The following is a 17,210-nucleotide window of genomic DNA, read 5'->3' as shown; positions in this document are numbered from 1 at the left end:
AAAAGCAAACCTTTTAAACTTCCTCTCTCACTAAGTGSGACAGAAGTGATGGAGATTGGCAAGAATAAAAGGATAAGCTGTAATGTGCTACTCACGTGGTTAGGACTGTAGAATTAGTTATATATAATTGGTAGAGATTGCTAATAGTTTTTAGGCTGCATCAGAGAGGACTAAAAAGGGATGATTTAAAAGGCAGATTGTCCAGTTTACTTCAAAGAATCTAGCTCTGTAGCTATAATATTCTTTTAACCTAGTTTTTTCAGTGTGTTTCCATTGCTTATTTAATAGAAGAAAATTCTGAAATAAGATCGTTTAATAGAGTGATATAGAGAGATATCTAGTGCTTTCAGGTCTTTTAGAGGAGTTTTATTTCCTATGAAGCTTTAGTGATCCTAAAAACTGTTTCCTCCTCTCCCTGTTTTACTTGGACAATTGCAGTAAGTTATTTTGTATTGTGCTCTTTTGCTGTTTACTTATATTACAACTGAATAGTTTGAGCTTTCATCAACTTTTTCCATGCCCTGCAGTACACTGGATATACTCTTTTCCTTTTCTGCACCTACTAGTAAGAAAATTTAATGATAAATGCATATGAACCTTTTTAACTTGGATAGAAACTGATTTTCATGACAAATGCCAAAGACACTCCCTAGTAAGGACTTTATCAACTAACTATCTGTTTCAGTATCTACACCCAGTCTTACAGAGATGATTCCTCCTTAGAAAGGAATTTTTCTTAAAATTTACCTTCCTCCTTTCTTTTATAATGGGTATATTGTTCGTGTTTGATCAAAAAATAGTTAAACATTTTGAGGAGATAGAAGAAAAATACAAATTCTGACAGCTTCTTCTCTATTATGTCCAAAAGTGTTGACAGTCAAAGAATGCACTGGAAATATCAACCCACAGGTGATTGCTTGAGATTCTGGGATCTTTGGGACATTTCAGGAGTTGGAGTGCTAAGTAGAAATGGTTAAGCAAGGATGTACGGAGCAATGCTCAGCCTACATGCAAATCTGTTTAAATTTCCTAAGTGCATTACTCAAAAGTATTCCTTTTTTTTTTAATAGACTTGGTCTCTCCATTCACTTGCCTTGATAGTGGATTCTAGTGGGCCAATGTACCGTGGATATGTGGAGCCAACACTTTCTCTCGTTCTTACTCTGCTCTTAACTGTTCCACCATCACATACAGAAGTACATCAATGCTTAGGCCGATGTCTTGGAGCTATAATAACTACAGTTGGGCCAGAGCTGCAAGGTTAGTGTGAGTGGGAAGAGAAAACAGGATAAATAATTTATACGACATGAAAATGACAATGGAATTATACTTTCAAATGGAAGATGATAAACTTTGTTGCAGTTATTGAGGAGGGGAATAAAAGCTGACCAATTGGTAGTTAAGGTCCTACAAACAACCTTAACTCTGATCCTACTTATATCTGGACCTTTTTTTTGTAGGCTGCAGTTTAGATTTATATAAAGAAGTTGCAGTTTTGTATAGTGTTCTGGCTAATTTGCATGGTAGATAAAAGATGAAGAACATCCTTATTGCCTATGTTTTATTTATAGGTGGAGCAAGAGATGAGATTTCTTCCTCCACTTTTTGGTGTGTGTTGGTAGTTGACTTTGACTAATGGCAAGAGCTTGAAGCTTTACATCGTTATGAACTTGTGAACTATATAACTCATTGTATTCATTTTTGAGGTTCTTGGAGCACTGTATCTTTGCACAGAGAATAAAGTCTTATACAAAGCATTGTGAAATTTTATGGCTCAGATGGCAAAAACATGGATTAGTGACTTGTGGGAATTTTTTAGGGATATTTATTGGACTTTGCAGTGCCAGAGAGTCAGCTGTTAGTAAAAAATTTAACTCTAAAGAACTGTTTATTAACTTGTGTATCTGCTTGCTGTATATTAACTTTTTGGTGTGCAGTGTTGTTAACTTTAGAGCATACTTGTCTAGAAGGTTTTCAGCAGGTTACATTTTGCTGTAATTCAGGATTGTTTGTAAAGCTTATGTGGGTTAATTCTTAAAATATAGGGTGATGCAGTTTTTAAAATGAAATTCTTTTGAATGCTTGTCCTGTTACAGCTATGTGACTCATCTGATGCAGCCAGCAGACATCACCTGTGTATCTTTATGTTAGCTCAAGGGTTAGCTGGTATTTTAGGGAATGATTGTATGTGTGAAATATTGCCCGTATGTATAGAATGAAAGAGACTTTCAGAACAGAAATCACATGGTTTTGCTGGATTCATATCTTGGCAAGATAGTCTCCAAATACCTCTGACTAAAGATCATTGAAAATTTCAGTTGGAAAGGACATTGTTGTTTAACTGAGCTAAAATGGAGATATCAAAACACTATTATATCTTTAGAAATTGGGTGGATATTAATTTGAAGTAGGAATTCAGAAAGTCACATGTTCATCCTCTGAACTTTCATGCATTTGAAATTGTGTAATTCAAAGGTTTAAAATCTACAAGTGTCATACAGAAATCTTGCTGTGTTAAGGGTATTGTATTATATCGTAGGTAACGGAGCTACTATTTCAACAATCCGTTCTTCCTGTTTGGTGGGCTGTGCAATCACACAAGACCATTCAGACTCACTTGTTCAGGCAGCTGCCATATCCTGCCTGCAGCAACTTCATATGTTTGCACCACGGCATGTCAACCTGTCTAGTCTGGTTCCCAGTCTTTGTGTGAGTATGAAGTGCATCCTTTCTATTCCTCAGAATTTATGTATGTTCCTAACAGAGGTCAGCAGAAGCACTTAACAAGATGTTAAAGATACCCATATGTAATAAACAGCAGCATTTGTAAAAACACTGGAGTCCTGCTGMAATGCAGTAAAAGGGCTTTTGTCTGCAAGTGATTTTAGATGCTTYTAAAATACTGCTGAAACTGAAGTCATAGGATCTGATTCTCTTTCACCATACACCCACAAGATAGCAAGCATTTATATAAAATATAAATGAGTAGCAAGATGCTGAAAACTGTTGCTCGTAACTGTTCGTGCATGCTGAGGGAGGAGGGTGAGCTGGGGAAATATAGGAGATGAATGATTTATTTTAGCACTGACAGCATACTAGTTGCTGACATTCTCATTCTTGTGCTGCTGTTGCAACGAGTGTTGCTTTCTGTTTCTGTTAGTGCTGTGACAGCAAATCCTGACTTAAGCCGGGAGGTGAGGCAAGGGCTGGAACCCCAAACATATCAAATACAACTACAAGAGGAAAATTTTGTAAGAAGGTTCAGCAGACCAATATTGAGAAATTCTCTGTGGTTTTCTGTTGGATGATTCACAAAGTTCATTGTATGATTCCTTGTGGAATTGCTTGTCCTGTGTTACCTGAACGAAAGCAATCCTACTTGCATCACTGTGGGAACTTAATCTCCCATTCGGACTTTTCTCTAGGGCATCCGCTAATCATTACATTATCCTCTCATCATATCCCCTTTTCAATCCCTGTATTTTTTTCCACTCTGGAGCTCTCCTGCACAGTGTGTTTCCCATATTGTTGTTGTCCATGCATAAAACTTTTGCATGAGGGAGATGCAACATACTCAAAAGTAGGTGGGCCTTTTTGTATAATTAGTACATACAACATGACAAATAATCTCTCCAGTCAGTTCCTCTAGGGGGTAATATTAAAGGCAATGATGTTAATTCAGACAGGACTTCTGCTGTTTTGAAAACTTTTTCCAGTGCTTTCTACTGTCTCTTTCCTGCTTCTTTGTGGTCCTTTATTAAACAAAAGCTGTTTTCCTTTTCTTTTCTCTTATTCCTTACTTTCAGATCATACTTGGTTTGATAAGCTTTCCTCTTGAATAATCTTGTGTAGTTCTTTATATTGCAAATACAGATATGTAGGCATGATCTGTATTACCTTTCCAATGCTTCCTTCTGCTTCTTGCATTGGCATCATAACCACGATTTTTTTTTTCATTTTCCTGACTAAAGCCAGGGAATAGTCTTTCCATTAATTAAATCCCCGAAGTCTTCATTGTTTTTTTTCCATTAAAACAACCTCAGTGTGATACTTAGGATTCTTTTAAAGTCTGTTTATTTTTTCAAGACTGAAATCTTGTATGTTCGTATGAGGAATGAAGATCTTCTGTTAAAATACTTTATAAACTATATGACCCTTTAATTTAGGAAAGCAATTTCCATCCACATAATAAGTTAATACTGAGAAAGCATATATGTATTCAGTTTATTAAACACAAGTTCCCCGAGTTAAATAAAGAATCAGAGTTTCTTAAAGAGTACTCTTCATCTCCTCCACTGTGGAAAACATACAGTACCCTGTGCAGCTACTTCCTCTCAAGACAATTGGGATCACACACAATTCTTCTGTAAGAAAAACATATACTTGAGGTCATTCAAAAGGAATTAGAAGCACAGTATTGGTTGATACAACAAAATAAAACAAAAACCTGAAAACTCTCTTACTGAGAGGCACTTTACTGAAATTTATGCAGTAAATTATGGCACAAGTTTGAAATGGAAGGTTTAATGAGAGCTGTCATGGGTAGTGCAGCTGCTGATGGCTTTTTGGTTTAAAAATGTGATTTATAGCTGTAGCAGTATATGGTGTTTAGTAGTACACAGGAGTATAACAGATTCAAATGTATAATTAGTCTCAAATCACACTGCTGTAGTTCCAGTGTTTAGTGTCTTATCCTGTTAACCAGGTAACAGTTCTCAGCTCTGGATATGTCAGCTTTATTTTCAAATTTGTATATTGTAGTGAGTGCTTATCTGTGAACTTTAAAGGTTTGTGAAGAGCTTGGTACCTAGCAGCTCACACAGGGGCATATAATTGAAAAGGAAAGTGCTGGTAGTCCTTAGCAGCTCTGATTTACTGAAATGAGGATGCAGCAGTTCAATCACTTGTAATGGTTCTGATTTTAGGTTCATTTGTGCAGCTCCCACTTGCTACTTCGCCGGGCTGCAGTTGCATGTTTACGACAGCTTGCTCAGAGGGAAGCAGCAGAAGTATGTGAATATGCCATGAGCTTAGCGAAAAATGCTGGAGACAAAGAAAATAGTAGCATCAGTAAGTATTTCTTTCATGTAATCATTTGTAACAGCTGTGTGTGTGGGGATGTGTGTGTGCGTGTGCATACGTGTGGTTTGTCTTCAAAAAAAACCAAACATGGAAATAGTCCTTCCAGCTCCAAGAAGAACTTGTGGCCACATCCTCACTTACCTCCTGAATTATGGTTATAACTTAACCTTTTGTAAAGTTCAGAATTAAACTTCTCTGCCCCATTAAGAATGGCAAGCAAGTAAGGAGGAACAATTTACATACAGTGGAAACATTTTATAGTTTTTCTGATATTCCTGGTTTGGCTTCTGCTCTTTTAAAATTGAACATAATGTGTGCTGTTTGATTGAGCTAGCTAGCTGTGATGTATTCTGTTAGCAGCATGCCTACCAGCCTTTGGACTTTCTTGGTTGGTTCAGTTCTTGTGTCTATCAATTTCATTCTGAAAGTGGAAGGCTCAGCAGTGTTGATTAGCAAAATTTTCTTCATATCAGCACAGAATCATGAACTTATTAGTATTAAATCAAACCAGTTAAGTCTGTCTCTGAAAGTATTCTGTAGAGTCTAATGCTACTAGGCATTTCTACAAAAAAACAGAATATGTACCTTGAACAGAAATAGATTTTTTTAATTAATCCTGGGAGATTAAAATTGCCTTGGAGAAAATAAATCTTAATGAATTGCTATATTAAAATCTTTAATGTTAATTCAGAAGAAATTCAATAACAACTTGATATACCACTGCCTGAACTATATGCGCATGAATGTAAAATATCCAATTTTAGTTTGTTGCTCCCAATTTTAAAACTGAGTTAATTGATTTCAGGAAAGTTTCCTCATTGTCATTTTACAGATATTAATCCTTTTGCTCCGGGAGCTGGTTCTCGGCGAGATATTCATTCCCGGCATCAGGGAGTTAATATAACAGAGACGGGCCTCGAGGGTGTCCTTTTTGGAATGTTGGATCGGGAGACTGATCGAAAGTTGTGCTCCGATATCCATGACACTCTGGGACACATGCTTTCATCACTGGCAGTAGAAAACCTTTCTCACTGGCTAATGCTTTGTAAGGATGTTCTTGCAGCTTCTAGTGGTGAGTATTCTGTAGTATTCACATGAGAAGATGGTATATCCTTAGTGTTAGCGTTGTCTGCCAGTCCTTCTTTGGAGTTTGTCTTTTGTCATAGCAGGGATGCGTGTTATAACTTAATGTTGTGCGTAGAACTTAGGCTGTGGTGCATTAGAACTTACTGATGACTTCCTCGTTCTGAGTGTTTTGATTGTTTTTTTAAAAGTATTTCTTTCTTCTAAGATTTAGAAGTTGTCTTTTATAAGCAGTATTCCCAGTATTTCCAATGGGGAGCAATGTGGTCATTAATTACTCTGAATTTTCAGTATGTTGGTAAAAGCAGACTTTTTTTAGCCTTTTTACATCAGTACCGTGTTGAAGGAAGCCTGCTGGTCATACTCTGAGCTTTCTTTCATGAGGTTTTTTGAGTTACTGATGTGATGATGGGTTGCCATGGTGAGGGGAGTTTTTTGCTTGGTGTTCAGCTTTGCAGACTTGTTTGCAAAGATTTTGTCCTCAGAGACCTTATTCCTGTTTTTTCAGCTTTTAGGATGGTTGTGACGCAAATTCTGTTCGTTTCCCTTTCATTTATACTTGTTTGTTGGCATCCTGTGAGTTCATCCTGCAGCCCTTTCTAGACGTTGCCAGCTTTATGTTTACTGCTGAGTAATGCTACCAAGGGTTGCTTCATGCCATATAATTACCGTATATCTGCCTAGTGAAAATGGCCTGTTGTTTCCTGAGTTTGAAGTTGATACGTCCTTTTCTTATTTTCATGTTGGATGAGTTTTAAAGTTATTAACATGTTTATGCAGTCTCCTCATTGTGTTTTCTTTCCGGTAGCTGAAAGAACCATATTTAAATACATTTCTCTCAGCTGTACTTTAGTAAGCCAGCAACTTTGTTTTGAACTCTTTGATCCAAGTAACTTTGGCATAAGAGCAAAATCTAGTTTGCTTTTTAAGCAGGGATTTACAGGTCAGCTACGTAAGTTTTCCTGGATGCTTTCTCAAAACACTCTTGTTGTGACTTGGCTTCATCAATGTTTGCTTTGTCATAGCCTGTCTCTGTTGAGTGTCTTGGCTCTTCAGCTGCCTAAGTTTACACTTTCTAAGAAGCATGCCTTAGTTGGGGTAGGTTACACTTGCAATAATTTCTTCTTGTTCTCCTCTAGCTATTACCAGAGTAATTTTTGTCAGTATGTTGGCATTTTGCTAATTTATAGCTGGGCACTGAGATTTCATGTGCTTATATCTGAATAATAGGAATGTATATGCATGTTTGAGTGGGTTTTTATCCCCCTTTTTTACTTTCTGTGATCCTTGAAGTCTTGTTTTTTTCTGAAATGAAATCTCACAGACAAATAAAGGAATTTTTGTTTGCACATTAAGCACATTTATAGGTTCCATAAACTGTCCACTTGGCTGTATATCTGTTCTGCAGCACAGAACTTTAGTTTTTGTCAATTTAATGTGACTCTTTAGCTTTTACTTGAATAGTTCAAGGCTGAGCTAATTATCTGATTTTGAGCCTTGAAACCTCCTTACCCTGTTTATTGGTAATTTAATAGGTTAATTTTCAAAGCTGAGGAGCTTAGATGTGGGATTCAGCTATAGTTGCTATCTGTAGAGAGTTAATGTTACAGGAAGTGATGTTATATCCTTTAAAACAAAGAAAGGATAATGTAGCCCAGAGTTAGGGGTGAAAAGCTTTCCTTTTAGTGATATTCCTATGGCCTTGTGCATTTTCCAAATGTTGCTGTTTCTACAGAAGAATATCTATTTTGAATCTGAGTATGAAGAAAGGCCTGGCAACTTCCTTATTGAAGTGTCTGTCTGCAGATTATAATGGTGCTTTTTTCTTCTTCTWCTTTTTCAATTGCTGTGTTGCAGACATGAGCACTGCAGCTCCATTGGGAGGAGGGAAGGATGAGGAATCGGAGAAGAAAGAGGAGATGGACGATGACACCATGTTTACCACCCTGGGTGAAGAGGATAAATCCAAACCTTCTGTAGCACCACGTTGGGCAACTCGAGTGTTTGCAGCTGACTGTCTGTGTCGAGTTATTATGCTGTGTGAGAATGCAAACAAGGCGCACTTTGATCTAGCAATGGCCCGTGCAGCCAAACTTAAAAACCCCAAAAGTAATTATATAATGTGCATGCTTGTTTTTTTTTTGTCTTTGTCTTTTCTTTAACACCTCTTTACAATTGAAGATTACATAGCTACGATAGAAATGTAGGCAGTTAAAAGTAAGCCGAACATCCTTTCATGCAGATGATTAAAAACAAAAGCCATGTCCAGCAAAAAGACAACAAAACTCTGGTAATGTAACCATTCTAGCATGCCTGAACACGAAGGATGAGGTTTACTGGAGGAAATAATGTCTGTTCTATACAGACTGATCTAATCGGAAAACAACTTTTGGATTTGCAAACCTTTTTTCTGATTGGCTATACAAACAGCAAACTTCTAGCTAGGTGTGAGCTGGGAATAGTTTCCCTGAGTTTAACTGAAGGACAGCAATGAATTAGACTTCAGCAATTATTTTAGCATCTGCAGAGCAAAGGTATGTTAGGAAAGAAAGAATTGATAACACCAGGTAATTATTGCTGTGGAGCTGGTATGGGATTAGGGATGTGGGATGGAATCATGATATAACATGAAGCCAGTTGCTTTTTAAGTTTTTTTTTTTTTTTTTTTTTTTTGGTATCTATGAGAGTGAAGAATATTAGTTTTAAAGCTCCGGCTTTCAATATACTGTTATGACTTGGAGGATCATTAACTGAGATCAGAAATTAAATGGTTTGTGAAAATCATTTCTCTGACTGATAGCGCAAGGTTTCTGCTCTTTTATCATCCATGCATATGTGTTTTGGTGCATAGTGATTGTTTCCTTTCACCATATAGAGTTCATGAAGGCTTTGTGTTTGTATCTCTGAACTTGGTATTTAAAGTGAACTTGGTGTATTTGGTATTTTTAGAAAAAGAAAAATCTAAGAGCCCTCCTCCCAGCTTAAACTTCAAAAATATTTACATTATACTAGTATTTATGATGCCCTGAACTAGCAATGTTAGACCTTACCTATATTTTACTAGCTTTTAAAAACTAGTTACTGATTTATTATTTTCAATAATGACTATATTTTATTACTTTTTAAAAAATGATTTTCAGTGTTTCTTTACTGGCATGCCTCTGAAATTTCAGCTACAAAATGTATATTTTTTAACCTTGAGAGTTGAAAATATGTAGAGCTTTAATCATTTGTGATTTTTATTTTTTATTAATCACCCTGGATATTAAGTTTTTAAATAGTGTATTTTCATATTATTTTTACAACATCTGGTAACATAAAACTGAAATTAAAGAGAGAAATAAAATGAATAAAAAGAGAGAAGAATAACCCTTAAAGAAAAGTTATTGAATTAAGTATCATTCTTCTTTTTTGTATATTTTCTTCTGTTACTTATGGCCTTGGATGCAGCTTTTGGGAGGAGGAGTAGAAGCATACTCAGTTTGGGGGTTTTAAACTTGACAAAGTTTACAGTTGCCCTGTATCAGCAGGGGTCACTGTAAGCATAAGACTCTGCCTTGAAATTTTTTTCTGTAGATACGAGGAAAAAAATCAGTAAAATTGGCTTTATTAAATATCTTAATTTCTTATAAGCTGCCTCAGCCACGTTTAAAATATTCTATTCAATGCAACCTTTGTATATCTCATATTTTGCTTTGTTTCAAATTTGGGCTTAAATTTTAAAGTTTTCTTAGGGATAAGGTAGAAGTATCATTAAAAAAAGGATGGATAGGTTGTTTTCTTGCCTGCCTTCTCCCACACACTAAATGGAGACCTTTGAGAAAGAATAGGTGACATTTGTACATGTCAATGAGGAAAATATTATGAATATCTGTCATATGTCAGCTTTTAAGTCCCTTAAGAATCTCTTGTTGTTGTTCTTTTGGTTCTGTTTTAAGGTGACTTTTTAGTACTCCATCTTTCTGACCTTATTCGAATGGCATTCATGGCTGCGACTGATCACAGCAACCAGTTACGAATGGCGGGTCTCCAAGCTCTTGAAGACATTATCAAGAAATTTGCGTCGGTTCCTGAGCCAGAGTTTCCAGGCCATGTGATACTGGAGCAGTATCAGGCTAATGTGAGACCTCCTTTATAAGTTCAGGAAATTGTATATTTATGCCAATATGCCAGTATTAGTTTGAGAACATTTTGTAACTTCAAAAGACCCGTGAAGAGATCTTTTGTGTGTGAAAATGTACCGAAGAGACTGTTTTAGTTACCTCTTAAAAATTTATTTCTGTATCTCTTTCTATTTATTATAATTTAGTAACCGACAAAGTTAAAAATCAATACGTATTGATTCTTGAAAGCCAAATATTAAAAGGCACATTTAATTTTTGGCAACAGTGGCATTCATCACTAGAATTAAGCATTTGTAAAGAATGCTGATTCAATTCCAAATTGAACCTGATAAATCTATTTTGGGGGGAATTAATGAGTATGCTTCTGTTTAAATGAGAAATCTGCAAAATAAAGGAATGGGAGTTGATCAATTTAAGATTTATTTTGAGTATTATTAATTTATTTTGTTGGATTGCTTAATTCTTGTATGTCCTCTATCTCTGATTTAGAAAATTTCAGTATAGGTAACACTAAAGTGTCAGTACTTCAAATTTAAGTACTGAAAGTACGTGACCCACCTAAAGGTCGTCCGAGGTTTACTTACAGTTAGTAAAGCTTTAGGACAGTATAATTCAAAGAAATGTTTGTTTATTTTGCATATCTTACTGACTTGCAGTTGTAATCAGTTTTGCTGTTTCTGTCTATTTGGATAAACCTTAACCTTGCAAACAACTGCATGTGTGACAAGGTCAGATTTTTACTTGGTCATGTTTCCCATACTAATAAATACTAGAGAAATTTATAAAACAGTATAATATGATTGTAAAACAAAAGCTGGGTTTTAAAGCAATAGGATCTCATTTGTTCTCCTCTTGATCATTGTACTATTTTTATAGATTGCTGGAGAAATTAATGGTGCTACATGCAGAGACTTTTTGAAATAAATGCTTTCTCTGCATGATAGGGTTTTTTTGCCAACAGTATTCAAAATGCAGTTGATTTCCTGTTGCTTTGGAAATGAGAATGTTTGAAGTGAATATGTGAATATGATTCCAGTCTTATGGGAATGGGTGTCAAGAGGATGGGGCTGGACTCTTTTCAGTGGTGGTAAGTGACAGGACAGGAGGCAACAGGCACAAACTGAAACATAGGAAGTTCCACCTGAATATGAGGAAAAACTTTCTGTACTGTGAAAGTGCCAGAGCACTGAAACAGGTTGCCCAGAGAACTTGTGAAGTCTCCTTCACTGGAGATAYTCAAGACCCAGCTGGATGTAATCCTGTCTAAGGTGCTCTAGGTGACCCTGCTTGAGTGAGGAGGCTGGACTAGATGATCTCCAGAGGTTCCTTCCAACCTCAACTGTTCTGTGAAAAAGTCATTGTCTTCTGGTACACTAGTAAGTAGTTGAGGTAGTTAAAAGTAGTTGAAACTTAAAAAGAGTATAGGAAAGTAGAAAAAAACTGAGGACTTTAAGGAATGCTACAACACGTGTCTGCTAGATTAAATAAAAAAGATATGTTTTTGGTATAATTAGAATGTCAGAATTTACAGTCCCATCTTTGTTCATTTTGTGTATGTGCTTTAGCCTTGGTCAAGATTAGAAAAAGTATATTGAGTCACAGTTGTTTTAGTTGATTTTTTTTTTCCCTTAAAAACAGGTTGGAGCTGCTCTGAGGCCAGCTTTTTCCCAAGATACTCCGTCAGATATAACTGCAAAAGCCTGCCAGGTACAGAGGAACATATTCAGGTGGCATAATCCAAACTGAAATAAATTTCACATGTTTTAAGAGTTGATCTGTATGATTTCCTTTCCTTTGGAAGAAGGATACAGAAGAAAAATAGTCATAAATAGTAGTAAAGAACCAGAAAATTTTGTAAACCTCAGGTGTGATCTTTCTGGAACATCTTTAGAGTCTTTTAGTAATATGTTTTGCTGCTCAGAGGTGCAAAAGTCCTTTTCTGGCACCTACATCAGAAAATGTTTAGTCTTCCTGAAACTAGTTGCGTCTCCATGTCAGTTCTGCATTTGTTACTGAAAATATTACTTGTACAATGAAACTGATGCTGATGTATTTGTTCAGGTGTCTTTCAGTTTGATCAAGTGTATTTTGGATTAGTACTGATTTACCTTTGTACTTTTATTTAGGTTAAGACTGTCTTAGATTTGAGAAGCTCTCAGTGTTCTCATACAGTCATAGTAACAACTCATCAGTGAAAATTCAGTGAAAGGCTTTTGGTTTTCTTCTTTAGTATGATCTTGTACTACTGTAGTTTTAAATCAGCTAACAGCTATATAGCTATCTTTGTGTCAGATATGTAATTTAAATTGTCTATTTACTGTAATTTAAATCAGTTAAATTACTGTAATTTAAATCTTCGGTTAACTAGGGTAATTTTGTATACATGAGAGTTTTATCTGATAAATTTTGGTCCAACAGGACTTTGATTTTATTGTTTTATACTCCTCACTGACAGCAAAACTTGTAGACATAGATCAAGTATTGGTATAATTTGGTATTACACATACCAAAGAAGGTGTCCATTTTACTTTACAGAGAGTTTTTGTTCATTTAAAGCTAGATGAAGAGACAGTTTGTGAGGAAAACATGTGCAATTATTTCTAAGTTGTCCAAGTCTTGCCCATTCAACAAGTTTCAAAGTGGACACGAAAACTTACAGAATTGGATAGTTGAAGATCAAGTCTAGATATTTAACACTGTTTAGAAATGACATAGGTAGAGATGAGCTGCACTGAATGTGCTGGGTATTGTTATTGTTTTGTATATCATTACTGAAACAGGGTTGTTGACTTGACCAGCAGAATGAATGAAGCTGGTCTTAAACTGTGAATAAATTATGGATTTGTTACAAATATATTTTCAGCGGTCCTGTCCAGTGCACCTTCAGGACCAGTTTGTATATACTTCAGATATACCCATTATTCTGGCCATGAGAGGACATTCTCCCAAAGGCTTTCATAGAATCAGTTCTCTAAAAGCAAAAGTATTTGAAAAACCTGGAACTCTTGAGTTCTGTGTTTTTTGCTTTCTGTTCCTTACCCCTGTAAAACCTCCACCACAATCAAAGCTGCTCATTTGTATAAAGATGAATGTTACTTTTTTTTTTAAAAAAAAAAAAAAGCAGCTGCAACAAAATTCTTCTGTTGCCTGCCTTATGTGTGGGCATGACTATGTTTCAGAGGATGAATGCCAATGCACAGCCCAAGACATGAGCAGCTGATCTATATGATAGTTGGACTTTAAGCACTTGTTTGATCAACTGGGGAGGAGGGGCGGGGGGGGGAAGTGAGGACACACAACTGTCTGTCTTTCATGTCTGGTATTAACTTTCTGTGATGTGATACTGCTGGTTTCACATAAAAGCCCAGCTGTTTAGAGGCTTTATCTCTTATTTTTCCGAATGTTTTATTGAAATTGTTAATGTGCTTGAAAGCCTCCCATTGCTCTGGAACTCTAATACGTTATTTGAGTTGTGGATTTAAAAAAAACATAGTTACAGATTGCTTACTGATATGTGGTTCAAAATGAATGGGGGAACCAAATCATACCTGCATAATTTGGCAGACACTTGGGAAGGGAATGAAAGCTTAGCTTTTTTAAAATCCTCCATAAATAGGGAAAACAATTTTAAGTACTGTGCAGTTTGTTTTCCATTTGTTTACCAGGTTGCCACTGCAGTACAATTTACAAATACAGTCTTTGTAACCACTCACATGAGCAGTTCTCTCAATACAGGGGAATGGAGAAAGGAAAATCTCAGATTCATAATGTTAAACAGGAAGAGAGCTACCGAGTTTTATTTTAGAAACTTTTTATTTATGAAAAATTTATGAAGTTTTTTTTTTTTTTCTCCCTTTCTACTAGTTTACAATGATTCTAAACTTTGTTGTTTAGGTATGTAGCACATGGATAGGAAGTGGTGTTGTAAGTGACCTGAATGATCTCCGCCGAGTTCACAACCTTCTTGTCTCTTCCCTGGATAAAGTGCAAGCAGGAAAGGGATCTTCTAGTCAGCTTTACAGAGAGAGTGCCACTACTATGGAAAAACTTGCAGTTCTGAAAGCATGGGCTGAGGTAAACATTTACCATTAAATCTTTAAACTTTTGAAAAGATTTTGCCATGTAATAGCAGCCTCGTACCTCAGTGGTTGTTCAGCCAGCGAGCCTTACACCTGCCACCCTTTTTTGTTGCTTTTCCTTCTCTCTATGTATTCCTCTCTGTGTCTGTATGTTTCTTTTTCCACCATGCTCAGTTTTTTCATCCTGTTTCTCCAGATTTATAGTGATGCTTGTTTGCTCTTTCCCACTGTTATGGTTTTGTGTATTAAAGTACATGCCCACTTCTGTCCGATTTTGATTTTTTCSTCTCATCTTACTGCTCATAAATTAAAGAAAATACTTAAAAGATACTGTGATTCAATGTTGCATTTAATTAGGTAGGAATTTCTCAAAGTGTTGGCAATAAATTATTGGCTTAATGTAGATGATGTTGGGCAATGGCTGGTGAGTCTTAGAAGTATCTACAAATGGTGGAGTGAGCAATACTTACATTGCCTTGCTTCTAAATCATTACTTGCTTGTTTTGGGGCTCTACCTATAATTACACAAATTATATTTGGTTTCTTTTATTGTAGTACTGTAAGGATTTTTTTCATTAAATTTTCTTGGAAATTGCTTTTGAAGGTATTAAAGGAAAATATTAACGCTTCAGCCATGTAGTGTTAATCACCCCATACTGTTATTTTCAACTTTGATATGAAGTAGAGCATCTGTTGTGTGAAGACATTTATTTCTATACTATTCTAAAAATATTCCTTTACTGAATTTTGATTATTTCCATGTTATTTATCTAAATATTTGAAAATCCTTCCTTAGCCCCCGTAGCATCTGTCAAAGACAGATGTATATGCTCTTGTATTCATGTAGCTGATATTCAAAGCCATTTTCACCTTTATTTTTGCAATATCTAATCTCTTTCCAGAAAGTGCAAATTATTCTAACTTAACTGGTAACTTTTAACATAGATCAATAAATCTATCTGTGTAGAGCAGCAGTGAAATTGATGCTTTTTTTAGAAAAAAGTACGTGCAGCTGGATTGTTTTAAGAAAGTGCTATTTATATCCCTAAATAGAACATACAGGTAGAAATAAAAGCGAAAATATTTAAATAAAGGGTAATTGCAGTGTAGATCTCTTTCCCTCCCTCCCTTCCCCCTCCAGTCATTTTCTGGATGACTTTTATGAGCTTCACCAAAAATAAATAAATAAATAAATAAATCTAATAGCGTTTATGACCTAAAGGACTAAACTCTGAATCATCTGGTTATAGAATCTGTTACTTTCACTGGGGAAGGCTGCTTTTCTTCTTTTTAGCATTTTACAGCCTGTATTTTCGTGTCTGTCTTTCTCCTAGGTGTATGTTGTTGCCATGAAAATTAAGAAGGAAGCAGAGACCAAACCCAAGCATGTTTCAAAGAGCACAGATGATGATGATGATGATTTTGGTGCTGTAGATGAGTTGCCACCAGACAGTTTGATAACACTTGTACAACCGGAGCTGCCTGCACTTAGCCGTCTCTGGTTAGCTGCACTGAAAGACTATGCTCTTTTAACTTTACCAGCTGAATTTGCTACTCAGCTTCCACCAGATGGTAAGCACAGAAATTTTTTTATGTTGTCATGAAGGATAGAATGAACTCTTACTTGAGATTTTAAATTTTTTCTATAAATTCGTTGTCAGACTTTTTTTTCTTCTATAAAAATGTGCGTATAATAACATACATTCTTATTATGCATAGGTGGAAATTTTAAAGTTTGAGCTTTTTTTTTTTTTTTTTCTCCCAACCCTGCAGTCTCTAAAGAAGATATTCTGTATCTGAACTATGGTCAGATATCATTAAAACCAAGTTTTTGCAGAAATAAGAATATTTTAATTACTATTTCAGTATTTCAATTACTATTTAATACTTTGATATTAAATGTAAAAAAAAGTTGATGTTTATTATATGAGAAGCATAGTGTACCCTTGAAATTAGAGTAGATACTGTCTTAACTGAGCAAGGTACTGAGAATGCTTTGTATGAAAAATGAAAATGAAATCTGCTTTCTTACTCTCTGCTTACTAATCCATCGTGCCTATTGAAGTTTCTTATGAGAAGTACTAAGGTTACTTACTCACGTGGAGAATTCAGATGCACTGTCAGTAACAAGGATTATCTGAATATGTACGTGGTCAAATACACCCAGGGCAGACAGTGATGAATTTAGAGTAGGAGCTTTTTGTCTGTTATATGCAGAGACTTTCAGAATTTATCTTTGGTTTGCTAACTTTACAGGGGGAGCGTTTTACACTCCAGAGACAATTGATACAGCTAGACTGCATTATCGAAACTCTTGGGCTCCCATACTACATGCAGTGGCACTTTGGCTAAATAGTACAGGATTTAATGCTTCTGAGTCTACAGAAGAGGCTGCTGCAGCGATGCCTAATTCACAGAAACGTGCTACATCTATAATGCTAAACCAGGCACCTGGAACTCCACCAACCGCTAAATCTTTGCCAGAGATAAACAAAGATCGAATGCACTTAATTTTGGGTAAGAGTCATGGGCTTAGAGTTCTGTACTAGCATGTTACAGGAATAAGAAAAGATATTTTGTGCGAAATCTAGATGATTTAAAATGCAAACGCATAGTGTATCTTCTTCGACACTAAAGTTTGGAAACATCTATCACTCTCTTTGTCTTTCTCTTTCTCTGCCTCCCATGTTCTTTATAGCTTTGACAGAATCTTTGACAGTGCGGTCATTTTTTTTTAATAAACTAATTCTATATCTAGCTTATTTATATAATTGAACAATAAAATGAGTAGGTGCTATCCTGTGCTGTAATAAAATTCAGATAACACAAAATATTATCTGTA

The 17,210-nt window shown here is 35.7% G+C and overlaps 1 protein-coding gene across 4 annotated transcripts in view; it reads left to right on the top strand.

Annotated features, from left to right (window-relative positions):
* HEATR5B (HEAT repeat containing 5B) overlaps positions 1-17,210 on the top strand; it is a 60,639-nt gene that overhangs the window by 25,853 nt on the left and 17,576 nt on the right. For all 4 annotated transcript variants that reach the window (XM_085301152.1, XM_085301150.1, XM_085301151.1 and 1 more), the window contains exons 21-30: positions 1,071-1,260; positions 2,540-2,709; positions 4,926-5,070; positions 5,915-6,154; positions 8,023-8,274; positions 10,104-10,285; positions 11,928-11,996; positions 14,184-14,363; positions 15,703-15,940; positions 16,625-16,885. In XM_085301152.1, the coding sequence (XP_085157278.1) occupies positions 1,071-1,260; positions 2,540-2,709; positions 4,926-5,070; positions 5,915-6,154; positions 8,023-8,274; positions 10,104-10,285; positions 11,928-11,996; positions 14,184-14,363; positions 15,703-15,940; positions 16,625-16,885 (1,927 nt within the window). The remainder of the gene's footprint in view (positions 1-1,070; positions 1,261-2,539; positions 2,710-4,925; positions 5,071-5,914; positions 6,155-8,022; positions 8,275-10,103; positions 10,286-11,927; positions 11,997-14,183; positions 14,364-15,702; positions 15,941-16,624; positions 16,886-17,210) is intronic.

Source organism: Rhea americana, unplaced genomic scaffold, assembly GCF_003343005.1.
Source record: "Rhea americana isolate MKP2758 unplaced genomic scaffold, rheAme1 scaffold_173, whole genome shotgun sequence".
Classification (NCBI taxonomy): domain Eukaryota; kingdom Metazoa; phylum Chordata; class Aves; order Rheiformes; family Rheidae; genus Rhea; species Rhea americana.
This window is presented reverse-complemented; position numbering and strand designations above follow the sequence as displayed.